At 45.1% G+C, this 16876-nt stretch overlaps 1 protein-coding gene across 2 annotated transcripts in view; it reads right to left on the bottom strand.

Moving 5' to 3' along the window:
• Window positions 1–16262, bottom strand: part of abca7 (ATP-binding cassette, sub-family A (ABC1), member 7) — a 35099-nt gene extending 18837 nt beyond the window's left edge. For both annotated transcript variants that reach the window (XM_069185905.1, XM_069185904.1), the window contains exons 1-20: window positions 16146–16262; window positions 13613–13731; window positions 12994–13087; window positions 11984–12125; window positions 11309–11436; window positions 10240–10361; window positions 9416–9610; window positions 7512–7604; window positions 6625–6862; window positions 6101–6240; window positions 5590–5706; window positions 5165–5368; window positions 4022–4227; window positions 3096–3272; window positions 2516–2738; window positions 2164–2385; window positions 1815–2019; window positions 1324–1440; window positions 789–960; window positions 96–227 (exon numbers count right to left, since the gene is read on the bottom strand). In XM_069185905.1, the coding sequence (XP_069042006.1) occupies window positions 96–227; window positions 789–960; window positions 1324–1440; window positions 1815–2019; window positions 2164–2385; window positions 2516–2738; window positions 3096–3272; window positions 4022–4227; window positions 5165–5368; window positions 5590–5706; window positions 6101–6240; window positions 6625–6862; window positions 7512–7604; window positions 9416–9610; window positions 10240–10361; window positions 11309–11436; window positions 11984–12125; window positions 12994–13087; window positions 13613–13678 (2993 nt within the window). In that variant the 5' untranslated portion in view covers window positions 13679–13731; window positions 16146–16262. The remainder of the gene's footprint in view (window positions 1–95; window positions 228–788; window positions 961–1323; window positions 1441–1814; window positions 2020–2163; window positions 2386–2515; window positions 2739–3095; window positions 3273–4021; window positions 4228–5164; window positions 5369–5589; window positions 5707–6100; window positions 6241–6624; window positions 6863–7511; window positions 7605–9415; window positions 9611–10239; window positions 10362–11308; window positions 11437–11983; window positions 12126–12993; window positions 13088–13612; window positions 13732–16145) is intronic.
• Window positions 16263–16876: the final 614 nt, after the last annotated feature.

Consider the following 16876-nt stretch of genomic DNA (forward strand, 5'->3'; position numbering starts at 1 on the left):
CTTAATCTTTCTACAGTATGTAGTTAAAGTGAAATGTGGGTTGTCCATCAATGATGCAATGAGTGCTCCTTAATGGCTTTAGACTGGACCCTTACATATCAAAGAGGACGTTGTGTTGAGGGCACATGCCCAGAGTCCTGCGGATGGAGTCCATCTCCGTACGGATGTCCTTGCCCTGGATATATACCGTCCCGGCAGTGGGGGGGAACAGGCCAGTCAGGATAGACCTGGGATTGGGGAAGCAGGATTCACACAATTAGCTAAATAAGCAGAGGTACCACAGATGACAAGGTCCACAAAGCTAAAGGGAGCAAGCACTGATGCAAAAACAGGTCCCAGGTTCAAAGACAAACCATGAAATGAATCTAGCATTCACTTGCTAAAACTGATGGAAGAATCTGCATTCTTACTTTGGCAAGTAACTTTTAACATCTGTGTCATATTCCCTTATTTTAACTCAAGGCCAGTGGATTATTCTCCATCACCTTTTCATGCCACCAGTTGTAATTATAGCTCTGAAAGATGACAGTCTGGAAAAGGCCAGTGAAAGACAGACAAAAGGCAATGCAAATGAGATCAGGAAGTGTTTCCCGTCTTTGTAGGTGTGGTGGCGTTAGGATTGATATTATCAAAGTGGCGACTCTTCCCTGCTTTAATGCATATCACTGACAGTGACCCAATAATAAAAATCAAGAAATCAATTGCAAAGACCTGCTAACTCATCATACAGTATATTCCTTAACAATGGTAGACTTTGCCATTCAGTGAGACATGTCCTGAGCTCTCACATGGTGGTGGTCTTCCCAGCACCGTTGTGCCCCAGGAAGGACGTGATCTGGCCCTGGTAGAAGTTGAGGTTGAGGTGGTTGACGGCCAGTTTGGCCCCCGAGCTGTAAACCTTGACCAGGTCCTGGATGGACACCCCCAAGGGCAGGTGGCTGGGCTCGGCCTCCATACACACTAAAAACACACAAAACAGCGAGTAAGATGGAATGAGAGCAAGAGAGAGTGACTGTGAAGAACAGATCTTATAGATTATTTCAAACAAACAGCACAGGAGCAAACAAAACCACAGGGAGGAAGTATGACATTAAGACTGGCTCGTTTCATTTAACTTTTCATGATTTCCTAAGAGTGTTCAAGATTTTAAATGAAAACACTTTGACTTTGTCTTCAAACAAGTTTTTCATTTATTCTAAAAGAAGACGGTGAAAACTCTTAGTGCGTGCTTTGACAAAGCTCATGAACTGAAGACAAGGAAGAGAAGAATCAGCAGGCGACTGAATGGAACAAAAGAGCACTGGAGTCCCTGCAAACACTCACCCTCTGTCTGGGCCTTGCTGAGGGGAGGAATGGACAAGTGCGCATCAGACAGAGTCTCACCCAGCCAGTAACTGCGCAGGAAAGGAAAGTACCAGGGCTTCGGGACCCCAAACTGACCTAGGATGAAAAACGAGAAGCTCGAGTCCAGGACATGTATTTCTTTTTAATTATACCCCAGAAACAAGCCCAGTTATAATAGACCAGCATATTAAAATAAAAAGAGTGTCAGCCAAGAGCTGCTTATTAGTCTCATAATAGAAAACAGATATTGTCAAACCATTTATATTTATTAGCTCATCCTCTGCTGTATTGGATAATATGCGATGATAAGAACTCTGAGTTACCTAAGGCAGACAAAAAAACATTCATAATTAACTGCATTTATAGGGAATAATTTAACCATGCAGAAAGTAGATCATTTAAATTAAGGATCACTGGGAACAAAGTCATTCGATGGAAATGATGAATCAGAGAGCTAGTGCTGTGCCCACCTGGGAAAACTGCCTCAATGTACCAGGTGCCCAGTCCATACAGCAGGGCATCCACCAGCAGAAGTGCGATAGAAGTGCTGAAGTTATACCCATCCCCCTCCACAGGGCTGGAGCCCAGGTTTCTCCACTGGATGCCCACGCCCTGCTCTTCATAGAGGGAGAAATATTCACAGCCAAAGCCAAAGGCCACCGGAGAGAGCAGGCTCTGAAGACGAAGAGGGCGAGAGAGAAATGAGCAGCCAGCAGCACACTGACGCAGAGCAGGAGGCGTAAAACACACGAGAGACAGAATTACAAGTCTGGCCCAACTACAGGAGGGTGAGAGGGAAAGGCGCGCTTGTGGACTCGCCGTGAAGATCCTGATGCCGAAGGTGACGTGGTCCCTCCAGGCGACACACAGGACATAGGGCAGGTAGAGGGAGAAGTAGATGATGCCCCCACAGGCGGCTGCCAGGTTGGCACGTGAGAAGAAGGTGCTGATGAGGAAGCACTGCAGTATGGTGGCCGTGGCGAAGGCAGCCATAAAGGTGAAGATCACCAGGGGGTCGCTGTAGGGCAGGATATCGCCCAGCTAAGGGAGGGGAGACGGCATAGTGTTACACACAGGCACCAACACCTGCAGCCATCAACATTTCCAAGCAGCAGGTAAAGACACCAAGGAGCTCAAGGCACACCCTGATCTCCCAGGGAGATGAACATACCTTGAGGATGAGGATGAGCAGGGCGGCGCTGATGAGGAAAGGGATGAAGCTGCTGATGAACCAGCTGAACCACAGCGTACTGCTGCTCAGGCCCATAATGCGCATGGTCTCCTTCAGCCGAGCCTCCTTCTCGTGGACGACGTCCTTGATTATCATGGCCACAGAGTAGATCCAGGCCAGGGTCATGAACAGGGGCAGAGAGCGATTAAGCACCCGTAGGAAACTAAATGAAGACAGAAGACACAGATGGGGAACTCCGATATAGTGGGCAATATTCATGAGGTCATGTTACACACCTGCAGCTCCTTAAAACCGCCCTCAAGCTATATTCATCGAGCATGAACCTCCATGGTACCTTTAGGAAACCTTTCCGATTTACGAAAATCCTAATGAAGCCGCGGAGTGTCTCAATCTCTCAAGACTCAACTCTGTTGTCTCCTCATGGTAACAAATGATGTGCAAGATTTGAAAACATTGACATGAAGATCTTTTTCTTGAAAACACAACCATATGACCTTTAAAAAAAAAAACATTGTACAGAAGAGGCTGCCGGGGACTCTGGTTCCCAGCGATAACTCACACATCATCCACATAGCAGGGGTAAGGCATCTGCTGCACGTGGATCCCAGTGCGCTGCTCCTGCCCGCCCAGCACCCTGGCCAGCCCCTGCTCCACCAGGTCCTGCACATACACAAAGCCACCCCGCACATAGCGCATGTCACCGAAGGGGTCTGCAGCTGGTCCCGGGTCCCAGAACCTGCAAGGGGTTAGTGATCACAAGTCAAAAGCATTAGATCTCTATCGCACCTTCTACTCTGTGGCAAAAAAAAACAAGTTAACTGATTTCTAATGCGGCAGCATTTGCATGTTGTCACTAGTGTGGTCCCAGGATGACCAAATGCCCTCTTTTCTCATCTTGGTTGTGAACGTAATCTAAAGATATTTGCAGCAGTGTGGTGTAGTGGTTAGGGATTCTGGCTTCATAACTCAAAAGCTGAGGGTTTAAATCCCAGACACTGCTGTGGTAGGCTGAAGGAAAGGTCCTTCTCCCGAAACGTTCCAGTAAAATACCCAGCTGTGTAAACAGGTGCCAACCATAAGTTGATCCTGAAGCAAAAACAGTTTGTTAAGCATAAACGATTAAGGAAGTGTAGGTCCAAAATCTCACAACTGACATTCTACCAGACCGCTGTTATTCCCTTCACCAGACGGGCCAGGAGGCCTGAATGACCCCCCTCTCATTTGCAACCATTCTTATGTGCTATTTTGCACAGAAAAAAACCGCCAGGTCTATTTTTGCACATGCCATGAATGTCAGAACACTATATACTCTCAAAGACTGCCAGATTTTCTGTTTATTCTGTTTGGTTAAACCATAATGAACTCAATTTCAGGCACTAAGCAGCTAGTTACAGTATACCCAAGTCCTCCTGCGCCCAGTTGAGCTACCGTTGGCCAACAGCCCAAGCCAGGCTTAGTACCCGCTGTGATCACTGCCGAGCTGACCTGTCCTTGATCTTATTGGTACGGGTGACGTCATCGATGTCCATGCGGATCTTGTAGGAGACGTGCGGGGGCAGAGTTTCGGAGGATGGGTCGGGCAGAAGGAAGACTATGCCTGCCCAAAACTGACGGTCTTCCAGCAGGTCTAGTGCCCGAGACACCAGCTGGCCCTCTGAGGGCACGCCTTCCAGCTTGTTGAGGGAGAAGCACTGAAGACAAAGAGGAAGACACTGCCATAAGCATCACACACAATCTTTGAATATGAATGAATCACAGACAGCATCTTTAGATCTACAAAACAAAAAGCAAACAGGCCAGGTGCACAACCTCCTTTCCTCTCTGTTTTCGATCATTCCAGTTTGGCTGTGCAAGCAGATTTTAAGAGGATCCTATTAAAGAGGAACTGCACTGCTTTTTTTTATATTTTGCGGTTAGAAAGAAGTTGAAGAGTGCATTTCAAACCGCAATTACTGTTCAAAATTGACATCACAAAACAGATATAATTTTCATGTGTATGTGCAGCGCCATGTTCAGTGAATCAGAACAAGGCAACAAAAACTCCAGTGATGTGGCTTTATTACATCATAAAGAAGCAGAATGGATTAATCTCTTTTAATCCAATAGAAATATGGCTCTGGACTTGGAGACGGTTTTGCTGACAAATACTACTTACTTTTTCCAATGTGATCTCGGAGTTAACATTTCTGCAGTGAAATGTCTGCTGCACAACCTGTACTTATTTGCTTGTAAATCACATTACATCCGTCATTACAGTGACTCTTGAGATGTAAGGGCCACATCATGTCACAATGTGTGGGAACTCGAATGTGGGTTTGCGACAGATAGTACTTGCACAAAGTTCGCAATTTTGTGCTTAATTTGAAATTTGTCAAATGTTTCTATACCGCCAATTAACTTACTTTGTTTCAACTGAGAATTTATAACCAGTATGAGAAAAGGAAAGTGCAGTTCTGTTTTAAAATCAAGTTATATTTAAACATCATATAGATATGATTTTCAGTTTAAACTGCAGGTTATACGGTTATGTAACAAATCCGGACTTTTCCTGTCCGTATTTTTCATGGCAGAGTGGCTGTCCTGCATGGAAGGTGGGCAGCTGGAGCTGCGTAGAACAGGGTCAGGCACCTGGATGAACTGAAAGAGGGTGGCAACGGTCTCATTCACATCCCAGTAAACATCCTGCCAGGTGGGGCCTGCCTCCACTTCCTTTCGGGCGCCCTCCGGAGGCGTGGAGAGAAAGTGTGCAATCTGGGCTGCGGTCCAGGTGGAGTCGGAGTTGGAGAGACGGAGGTCTAGAAGGGTGGCTATCTCTGGTCGTTTCAGCAGATCCTGGAGCACAGGTCAGAGAGGTACAATATACAATGACTAACGTTTCCTTGGGACATTTGTCCAGTAGCAGCAAATTGGTTCACTACTTGGTATCTGAGCTTTCTCTTTTGCTCCAAGATATTCACTGTCCGTCTGCATCGTTATCACTTTGAGACTGATGTACTCTGGGCTAAGATGAACTTTGCTGGTCCTTCACCACCTGCTGTTGCTGGATCTCCTACCTGCAGAAGTCTGATCTCCACACTACTTTCCATGAACTTCCATATCTGGGGGCCCACCTCCTCCCAGGCCCCCTGCACGTCCCCCAGAACACCCAGATCCTGGAAGGTCCTGTTCACCTGTGGGGCCAGAGACAAGACACCCACATCAGTAAGGAATCCAACCATCCATGACCATAGGTATGTTACAGCTTGAAAACCAAAGTTGGTACATGCTATTTAACATAACCAAATGAAATATAATAATTACACTCATTTACACTTTACAGGTAATGGGGATGCCTCTCCACCACCACCAGTACGCCAGTACCTCTCCGCCAGTACGCTCCCCTCACATCTTCCTCAACACATGTTCACATGGCCTATCAATCATAAGCTACACATCCTGATTGGAACAGGAAGGGGTTTGCATAGGGAGACAAGAGTACGCCTGCACAAAAAGATTTAAACCACCAGATTTGAACCCCTTCCTTCTCTTTTCCCTTTGTCATCAGGACAGATTTCCGCAGTGTACCTCTCTCATGACGCGGCGCGTGGCCGGGGTGTCGGGGGTATAGAGCAGCTTGCCGACGAAGAGAGGCTTGATCCCCCTCCACACCACGTGCGACAGCGGGTTGGACTCCAGGCTCTGCATCAGGCTCTTACAGAAGGGGGCTTGGAGAGGCCAACACAAGAGACAGCATCAGGGTTTGGCTCAAGGTGGCAAGATGCACCTCTCCTCCCATCACATGCAGGTGGGTGTATAAGAGGAGCACATCTCTTCCCAGCTCAAAGCAAGGTAAAGACTCATTGCCAGACAGCTGGGCCTTAAAAAATGATTAGATTAATCAAGCAATTGAATGGCCAGACAAAATGAGAAACAAAAGGATCAGGATAAAACCTATGGTCGACAGATTTCCATTAGAGAAAAATATTTACAAGGCAACTGTAAACTTAGTGGGTTGCTAAATGTCTTGGGATTCAGGTGTTCCAAAATGTTTTTTTTTTAATGACTGAATGCCCTACAGCAGTGGAGTGTGGGTATCAAGCTTTGCTCACTGGTGGCGTTGTCCATCAGGGCCTCAGTTTGCTCGGCGTCGTTCTTGCCCAGGAAGGCCTTGAGGTCATTATCTTCATACCAGTTGAGGGACGGAATGCGGTCCCCTCCTCCGTCGGGGTGCCCGCACACAATTCGGGGTAGTGCTCCGAACCCATCCCGTGGTGAGGCTGACTGGTTCCGACTGGTCAGCCCACGCACCTCCTCCCGGAGTTCGGAGAAACTGGACAGGGAGGAAGACTGAGACAAGAAGGCATGGGAAGTCAAGCCATGCTTTGGCCCTCAGACAATCAGCTGAAGCCCACAGGGTAAGCACCAACATTACACACTATCACGTTGCATCTATTCCAACCCAAAGTCTACCAGCACAAGACTCACAAATCCCACCCAAACAAGAACACTAACAGGGTTAGATAAACCAGATTAGCCCTACAGACATGACAGGGATAGCCAACCAGCTAAATATAGACCTTTTAGGGAAGCTTCTACTCAAGATTAGTTACTTAGTTACAGTACTTAGTTAAGGACTGTAACACCGAAATCTTTTGTATGAATTCCCTGCAGCCACCCAAGGCTAGTTAATGGTCCATTTCTGACTTATTTGATTAAACACATTTGTTAAAACCGTTTTATAACAATAAAGAGCATGAAATTTTGACTCTGCAGGACCAAAGTTGACCACACTTGCAACATAACATTCCACTAGCTAAAATATCTGTAATATCATTTCATTTCTTCCTACAAGAGCAGACATCAGACGTTAGACATCCAACATCACAGTAGAAAATAAAGGCAAGGGCAGACAACGACTAAGTGAAATAATTGCTTTGCTGGACCATTTTAACACTCTTCAACTCTTCAATACTAAATTTGACCCTCACATACTCACATCCTTCAGAATGACAGCCAGTTCCTGAGAGAGAGAGCTGAAAGCTTCAGTGACCTTAAGGAACTCTTCCGGGTCAGAGCGCAGGCTCACCTGCTGTGAGGAGGAGAGATGTGTCTGTAAGAATATTTGCTAGTAACATATGCTTCTTTATGGGTATTCCAGAGGGAATGGACTCCATCATTCAGCACCCTTGGTGTGTGTCAAAAGTAACACCTCATATTATACATATAATTTGAGTTACTCACTGTTTTTATTATTCTCACCATCCCAAGCAGGTACTGTGGCAAGTAACAGACACAGTATCAAGCACATGGGTTTCAGTTTCTTTTTTGCTATGATTCACATTGAAAACACCATTTTCAACTCATGAGAAATTAAAGAAAAATGTTCATGGATTCTTTCAGCCTTAAAATTCAACACCAATGTTCGGTCATTTACACTCTTTCAGATCTCTGTACTTGAAGTGAAGGATTCACCTCCTTCACTGCTCATGAAGTCAAGAGATATCAGAGACAGACTATTGTGGAACCAAGCCCAGCCTAAACAGACTGCATCTTTCTCAATAGTCCCTTTGTGCAGGGTTTCTGTACAAACCGACGAGCAGTACTGTGTGGAGAACTGAGAGAACATTACAAGCTCATTCAAACGTGTTTAGGTTGGTCAAGTGGAGTAGATGGCACAAAGCTATTGTTTATTAAAGAAGATCAAGGGAGAATTTAACAGAGACAATTTAATATGAGCTTTTTTCTTTTTTCATTTTGTATGGACTAGTGGTCTGAAGTTTTTTTTCTGAAAGGTTTCCATTCATTTCTTCTTAGGAGTGTTAAAAACCACTGTGTAAATTGATAGTTTTACATATCAAAACTTGATGAAAGTGTCCAATAGGGTTTATAGTAGCCTAATCCATATTTATGTCTCCTTAATCAATGAATAATTAAGGTACAGGGGATGTAAAAAAGTAAGTGAACCCTTAATTTCATTAGCTCAATTAAAGGAATAATTAGAATTAGGTATTTAAATAATAAGGAAGATCTGTGGGGGAGTTTGGAAGGCCCCACCCCATTTAATCATTCGGAAATGTTCAAGAATCTGGTCTTCGTCATAGTTGTGAGGAAACCAGTAATGCCATTATCTAAGGAAATCTCTGAGCACGTCAGAGAAAGAGGTACTGATGCTCAGCAGTCTGGAAAATCCCTAAGGGGACAGACAACAAATAGAGAAAATTCCTGACCATAGTCACACTACCTGGAAGCAAAATCTCTCTGTTAGAATAATGGACATAACCATGAATTCTACATTTTATCAGACGATTCTAGAGGAGAATGTCAGGGCATTTGGCCATGATCTGAAGCTGAGCTGAAAGAGGGACTTGCAGCAAGACAATGATCCTAAACATTCAATCAGACCTCCAAAAGAATGGCTGCAGAAAAAGAAATTAGGTGTTTTACAATGTCCTAGCCAACGTCCAGGCCTAAACCCCATGACATTCTGTGGCAGGATCTGAAGTGAGCTGTCAACGTAAGGGAACCCGCTGAAGGAGTTCTGTATGGAGGAATGGACCACATTTCATCAAAACCCCTGTGAGAGACCTATCAGGGCTTACAGGGAACATTAATTTAGTTTCCTTACCTCATGGGACACTTTGGGTTATTTGTTTCAATTGGTTAGATGTTTGGTTTACTTCATCTATTATGATTTAAGACCAAACAGCATTTTAGGTTTCATATATGTGAAGTATGGGAAAATCCTAAGGAGCTTACAAAATGTCTTGGCACTGCAAAAACATAACATTTTCTTTTCTGTGATGTGCACCTATATACTGTAAGCAGCCTACTCTTTCTCCTACCACTGCTGAAAAAGGTTTATGCCTGGATAAGCACAGAATCCAACATGGGACAACTTACCATGAACAGCTTGTTGTAGTCAATCTGGGAGAGGAACAGACGCTCAGCACTCTGCAACGTTTCAGGGGGGAGGACACACAGACTGGCCTGGAGCTCGGAGAAGGACCCCTCGCTGCCCACAGACAGGTACTGGTGCAGCAGAGAGGAATTGCACACAATGTCCTTCAGTTGCAGCCTGGAGCCTGCTAGGGACACCTGCACATTCAAGTGCGCACAGTCAGGGAGAGAAGAAGGAAAATACCCAGGTTACAGAACACTCAGCACCCACTGGAGAAATGAAAGGCAAAGGCATAACAACAAAACTGACATTTTGGTAAATATTAAATGTTTGTTCAAGATTAAAGTCTCAAGTATATTCTTGAAGTCTAGGAAACATGAGCCTGCACTCAATTAAAACGTCCGTGTGGAAAATATGGTGCTTTTCCTTTGTTTTCCTGCTGGATCCCACAAAATCTGAATCATAATGTATCATGCTCATTTTTACCTTTGCCTTTCCAGAGAGATCTACTTTATTTCTGTCCTGAATAATAATGCCCATTGCCAGATGAAAAATACTGTCAGTGTTTAAATGTAACTGGATCTTAAACCTGTTATGACTACTGACAGTACTGCAAAGCAATGGCAGGATTCCTTTTTCCCCTAAGAAGAGTATTCTTGGCCATGGTCTTAGGCTGGGTGCAGCACTAGATGAAAGGAAATTTAGTTTTTGAATTGAACTTAATAAGCTTAGAAATACCTGTATCCTAAGCAAAATCCAACATTGGAAAATTGAAAGGGGTCATGTTTGGAAGGCACAAGTGTCTGTCAAAGCACTGGCAGCTCACCACTTGGAAACCGAGGCGCGACTTCAACAGCTGGTCTACGGTGTGGGGCGCCAGACTGGCGTTGACCAGAAGGAAACTGGAGAAGGTCTCATTGGGTCGTAGATATTCGCCAACAGGAAGATCTGTCAAATTTACATAGCATTAGGTATCGCTTTAAATGCAAAAAAGTTCAAACGTAAAGCCAGCTCACAACTTCACACACATACAGTATGTCAGCCTCATAATTTAATGTATCTACTGTATGTATGACTCATTTCCTGTATTACTAAACATACGGGGCTGTTCAGCACATTTAAAGATTCAGAAAAATCACCACCTAGTCACCAACAATATCAGACACAGTTCACTTAGACCTGTCAAAGTCCTGCTTGCTAATCACATGAGCCAGACCGAAGTGCCAGTACAGCCTGTAAAGAGAGAGAACTCTTGTTTTCCGATTTGTTTTCTCTTCCATGCAAAGAGGATTAAAGCAGCTCATAGGACCTCATGGCACCCTCCAGGGAACTGATGCCCCGGAGGGCTTAGGCACAAGGGTCACTCAAGCTTCTCTGCAATGGAAAGTACTTTCCTGACCAAAATCAGATATATATCCACTTCCTAAAATCATCTAATGCATGCTGACACTTTTCATTTTTGTTACATTAGTACATGGTATGCAATCGTGCATCATGCACCATGTTCAACATTTTCCCTCCAATACTTGTGAACAATGATCCAGTATTATTTTAAAGAAGCACTGCCCTTCATCGTGTGATGCTTGAAGAGAGACCCGCTTTATAGAGCAGTTCCCCCGTTTTCTCTTTTCACCATAACAAGAACACAACAGTGTCTTGTAGTAACAACTTAACCATAAAGTGATTTCTTGACAGTTTGCAGGTGCTCCAGGTATAGACACGGATTGCATCGCCCAATAAAAATCTATAATGTCCATATAAATCCCCAAAAGAAACTCAATGACAATTCTAGTAGCTTTTGATCAAAACGTTAGTTTTTGATTTCTTTTGTCTTGCAAGTACGTAGAATATGAAGAAAGTCCAGGTTCAAATCAAGCCAGCAGTGAAGGACTCACCTGGCCACAACTGCCGTCGTTCTCCCAGTCTGCGGAGCTCAGAAAGCACCTCCTGGAAGCTACTAAAAGCTGATTGGCTGTTCTTATGCGAGAGGATGGTTTGAGCATCAGCAAAAAGGCGGGAGAGGCTGCAGTAAAGACACACCCAGAGTGTATGTAACAATATTACAACTCAATAATGCCTGCTCCATTTCTAATTATACTGACTTCAAACCCAACAGATCAAATTAAGCTGCAACCACGTCTGTGCTTCCTTTTAAAGTGAAAAATAACCAAATTCATATCGAGCGCCGAGCTCTGTGTGTATAATATCTCTGTCAGGGAAGGGAGGACAACTCGGAAGGATTTTTTTTTTTTTTATCGCTACAAGTTACTCTAAAACAGATTACAATGCTGAAGAGAGCATCCCAGTTGTACTAGGGGCAGCCATATAGGGGAACTTCATATCTCTTCCACTGGACGTGCACAAAAATCAATCCCTCTAATAATCTAGCTAAAGAAAGTATTGATAGAATGGATAGAAGATGCGGTGTTTGACTAGCCTGGCAGTATTCACGCGCCGTGACCAGTGAAGCCATAATTTCCCACATGGAAAAGCCAGTGTTTCTCAAACCCATCCGCATCTCATGCTAAGTACGTGTGGGGGCCCCCACCCTCCTGCACTGCTATACCCACAGGGAGTTGTTGAAGTTGTCCACCAGCCCCGGGCTCTCTCCTGGGGTGGGGTAGCGGAAGCAGGGGTTGTTGACATTGCAGACAATCCCTTGGATCCAGGGCAGCACACCAGCCGAGGGCAGGGCCTTGCTGGGGAAGTGACCTGAAACACAGGACAGTCACCACAAGCACTGGTAAACAACCCTGACTGGATTTTCTTTTTTCCCCGCTTTGAGGTGAAGTTGCTTTATAAAAATAAATACAAGTCTTGATCACATGGCACATTTGATCTAGGTAAATGCACAGTGTTGTTAGACCAACACTTTTGTTAAAACCTTGGTGGACAAAACAAAGTGGGCAAATGCCATCATTCTTGAAGATCCGTGCATGATCTGCTGTCTCAATGAATCTTAGGAGCTCCTCAATGAGGCAACCAATCACCTGGCATGTCAAAGGGCTCTTAACCATGTGACTTCATTCAGGCATGCATAAACCTACACTGGGTCACAGCAGGAATGCAGCATGTCTAGTTATGGTCTATCTGCCAACTTAATGTAACTTTACTCCAATGCTCATAACCCACACCACTCAAAATGCTGGATACAGAGACAGTGGCTTCTCGAAGTCTTCACTGTGTTCCTCTTCCTGCCCTGATTTAGTGTGCAGGGGCTTTGTTACTAACTGTACATGGGACCAAAAGTTGCTTTTGCTTCAGTAATCAGCTTATCTACTTGTGTGCTGATAGATGGGGGAAGGGAGAACGGTGTGCACGGCCAACGTGTGTGAGCAATCACTACAGGAAGGAAGTGTGCAATCTGGAAACACAAACTGCAAAACGTAGGACTCTGAGGAACTTGCTGACTTTTCTTTAACCCAGTTAAATAAATTGGAGAGCCTGCAGACTGCATGGTCTGGAATCCGATATCCTTGGCATAGACTTGTTGTTGTCCTTTCCAAGCGAAGAAAAAGAATTCCTCTGCAGAATTAAAGTCAAAACCCACAAGGCACACACAAACACGCAGAGCACTCACACTCGCTCTGCTTGAAGGGGGGGTGAGACCGGCGCACAGAGATGAGGATGAAGAACAGGAAGAGGGGCCAGAGCAGCTCGATTACCAGCTGGACCTGGAAGACAGAGAGGTGATACCAGCATGAACACACACGTCTCCCTCCAGGCGTGAGGTCTGAAATGAGGGAACAGGAGCAAAAGGTATACCGGAACACAGGAAAGGTTACAAACAAGAGAAGGCCCATTCGACCCTTCTTGATCATTTGTTTGCTAGCTGCTACCTAGATCTGAGGATCTTATCCTGCTGTTCCTTGGGGGAAAAAAAGCCAAGGTATCAACTTCCACAACATGGCTGGGCTGCTTGTTTTAGACTTTCACCACTCTTTTGTGGGAAAATACCTCCTGTCCATTTGAGTGACATGTCAATTTGTCAGAGAGGGGAGACCCACACACACTCTTGGACTGCAAAATCTAAGGACTAGATTAAATCAAAACATCAACACACCAGACAGTCAATAAATTATGCCAACCACAATATATACAGTAAATATATTCAAAGCAGTTTAAAGATATTACAAGTTTTTTCCTGTTTCCCCCCCCCCCCCAACATGCTTCCTGGTACTGTAGGTAGCTCCCCTCACCCTCCTCCTCCGCCGGTAGGTGATATTCTTCCACAGCAGGAGCCACAGCTGAGTCCGGAAGCTCATGGTGCACTCGGGGGGGCTACCAGGTCATTGCTGCCCACTGCCACTGCTGCAGGCTGCAGAAGAGACACCCGCTCCGTCAGCGATGACAGGGCAGACAGACACAAGGACACGCAGCCCTGCTTGCAACCCTACAGCGCTGGTGCTCTCTTACACTCACACTTGCAGGTTTCAGAAGCACCATCAATCCCCAAGACAAGGTAATGGACCCGAGTAAGATCGGTAAACCAAATCTTTCCATAACACCACGACTTTCCAGGATCTAGCAGGACTGCTCCAGGGAAAAACAGTCGAGATCAACAGCAAAATGATCGGCTCTAACATAATCATGTTAAGAAAGGTAAGAGCATTACGGAGAGTGTGATACATTCCCTCCATTATGAATTCACACCCCCTCCCCAACACTACAATCTCAGTCTCAAACAATGTAAACTAACTCTATTATCACCTGTACCACCACCATATGTCTTCTTTGTTGGTAAAATCCTTCACATAGGGGGATACCTACTGTAATTGATGGCCTTTCAAGCTGTTCTTGGTGTTTAATCGTCAGCTTGGCAATCAACATCTCAACCTTCAAGAAAACTCATTGGCATCTACAAGACTGGTAAGTGGGCTTTTTGGTTTAGGTTGATGGGTTAATGCCCCCAACAAAGACAAGAAACAGTTCCATTGTATCTGGCAGACACAATCAACCTCAAGGCTGCCTGGTACAAGTGTAGCGGAGCTAGTTTGGGCACAGTGATGTTATTGCCCTCCGTGTGCGCAGCAGGGACCTCAGCTGCCTGGGCTGAGGGAGGTCTCCTTTAGCTCACTCGAGTGGTTCCCTGTTGCGTTACACCAGAGATCCGGGTTCGGGCCAGGGTGTTGCGGGACGAACCGGCAAGGGTACGAGCCCCCGCGGAACCACAACAGTCCCACAAGCAGCTGCACAGAGCTGTCTTGAGGCTTCCCTGTACATCCAGGACTATTTTCCCATTTCTCTAGCAGTATAACAGCATCCAACAGACACAGATCATAGAAGAACAGGGCCCCTGCCTCACCAAAGGGAGACAGTTAAAACTTCAGCTATCCCACACAGTGCCTCAGAGTTGCAGTCTTTTGTTACCACGGCCGTTTTCCTGCCTTAAGAGTTACAATTTGAATAAAAAATAGACTAGAGCAGGCTCTGAATGAGCCCCATTCCCAGGGGTGCAGACTAAACACTAGCTATGTCATAGTATCCTCCCCAGCACATTCCACTTGAGAACAACTCACTTTGTAGAATAATGTGGGCTACCCTAAAGACAGGAGTTTTGAGAAATGAGAAACTATAAGAAACTGAAATGTCATTAGAATTTATTACAGATTTAGGAACATCTGCAGCATTTAAAAAAAAAAGTTTTGTGCAGCGAACCTGCAAAACGTGGGATTATTCTGAGATTTCCCATTTTCAGTGTCAGACACAATTAGCTTTTGCCTTATTCCTTTGTTTTATTGTACACGCAAAAGAGACTGCTTTCCACACTGGACACTGGGCTGCTGTGGGTCTCCCTGTGCTCACTGCATTCTGGACTCTGCTACTGCACTGTTGATATTCTGAATATAAAAATTTGAGCAGTGGATAAATGCAATTGAGCAGCTTGGGACCCAAACTCCATTGAACACAATGGCAATCTGGTACCTGATGACTATAGATGGACTTTGCACCCAGATGGCAAGGAGAACAATCTGTGTTAAGGAAAAAAAAAACATGTAAAATCCACATCATGGGCTTTCTTGGGCCCCTAGTGTCCATAATCATATTTGTCAATGTTCACCTCTTTGGAAGTACACAGTTAAGCGTGCTATGTTTGCATCACGTTAACTTACAGACACCGTTTTACAGAGTTTGTAACGCACGTTGATTACATCTTCCGAGCTGGGCTTGGCTTTTGAGAAATTTCACTACAATGCAAGTATTGTCTGACGGCCAGACGCCCACTACTGTTCTACACAGGCATAACGTGTTTGAGCAATTACACAACAGAAAAGTTAACTCGCTCGTCTACGCAATTCACACATACATAACACGAAAACGTTGAGATAAGGATGAACGAAAACAACTATTTTTAAAGTCACATCCATAACACACAGCCCCAGATAACACACCAAACGTGACAGCTACCTATAACTTAAGCCCGGAAAGGGGCAGACGATAGAACTACCGCATTTTAATTGACAGCTTATGCGAACTCACAACCTTTACCTCTGCTAAATTCGAAGACACGAGGGTAATTTTGAAATTACAAATCCGCATAATTGCTTCAACCATCAACAGCTCCTTGCATTTTCTTCTGTTTAGCTTAAGTGCGTGTAAGGAGAGCCAGGATGCTGATAAAATATTCAACAGAAACACTGGGCTTGCCACCAGAAAAAAGGAAACAGGCACCGTCCTCTTTTGGGGCCAAGACAGCGGTTCCTGACACCCTTCCACTTGTTCCTTTCGTACCTGTTGGCAGATGAAATGTCCAGGAGCGCCGGTTTCTCGCCCCTTGACAGTTTATATGTCTGGAGGTGCTCCCGGCAGGTCTCAGCTGCTTCCTTGACAGCTGCGCCGGCCCGAGCACCTCTTTCCTCTTGCCCCCCGATTGGCTGGCAGGCCGGTCCTTTACCCTGCCTCCTCAGAGCCCTGATTGGCTGGCTCCCCCTTGCACGGCCCTCTATTTCGGGCACCCGGCCGACCCGATTGGCCAGAGCCGGCGCTTGCGGCGAGAGTTACACAAGGTGGGATGACAGGCAGGTACCCTGCAGGAGACCGGTCTTCCTAGCGCGGCGCCTCTGCATCACCTGCCCGGGACCTACAGTAGGCTGGACAGGTAGCTGGATGTACTGTAGTTGCGCAAGCCTTTTCCCTTATCAAAACTTTAAAACTAACAAACTAACTCAAGTGGCGAGCGAGTGGCATATATTTATTTTGGGTTACTAGTTTAATTTAAAAGCTTTCTTTGTCGTATGTTTTTGTTAAACAGCTGCAAATGCTTTCATACACCACATTATATATATATAGTAGCGCCACGCAGCCGAACCCGAAACTGTTACTATATATATATACATTCAATAGCAGAAAGCCTCTGGAAATTCACATCAATTTCCAATTTCTTACAAAGTTAAAACTCCATTTAAAATTTAACATTCGGACATATTCTAAGACATAAAAATAAATTGGAAAAACTTCTATAT

Source organism: Lepisosteus oculatus, chromosome 29 (assembly GCF_040954835.1).
Source record: "Lepisosteus oculatus isolate fLepOcu1 chromosome 29, fLepOcu1.hap2, whole genome shotgun sequence".
Classification (NCBI taxonomy): domain Eukaryota; kingdom Metazoa; phylum Chordata; class Actinopteri; order Semionotiformes; family Lepisosteidae; genus Lepisosteus; species Lepisosteus oculatus.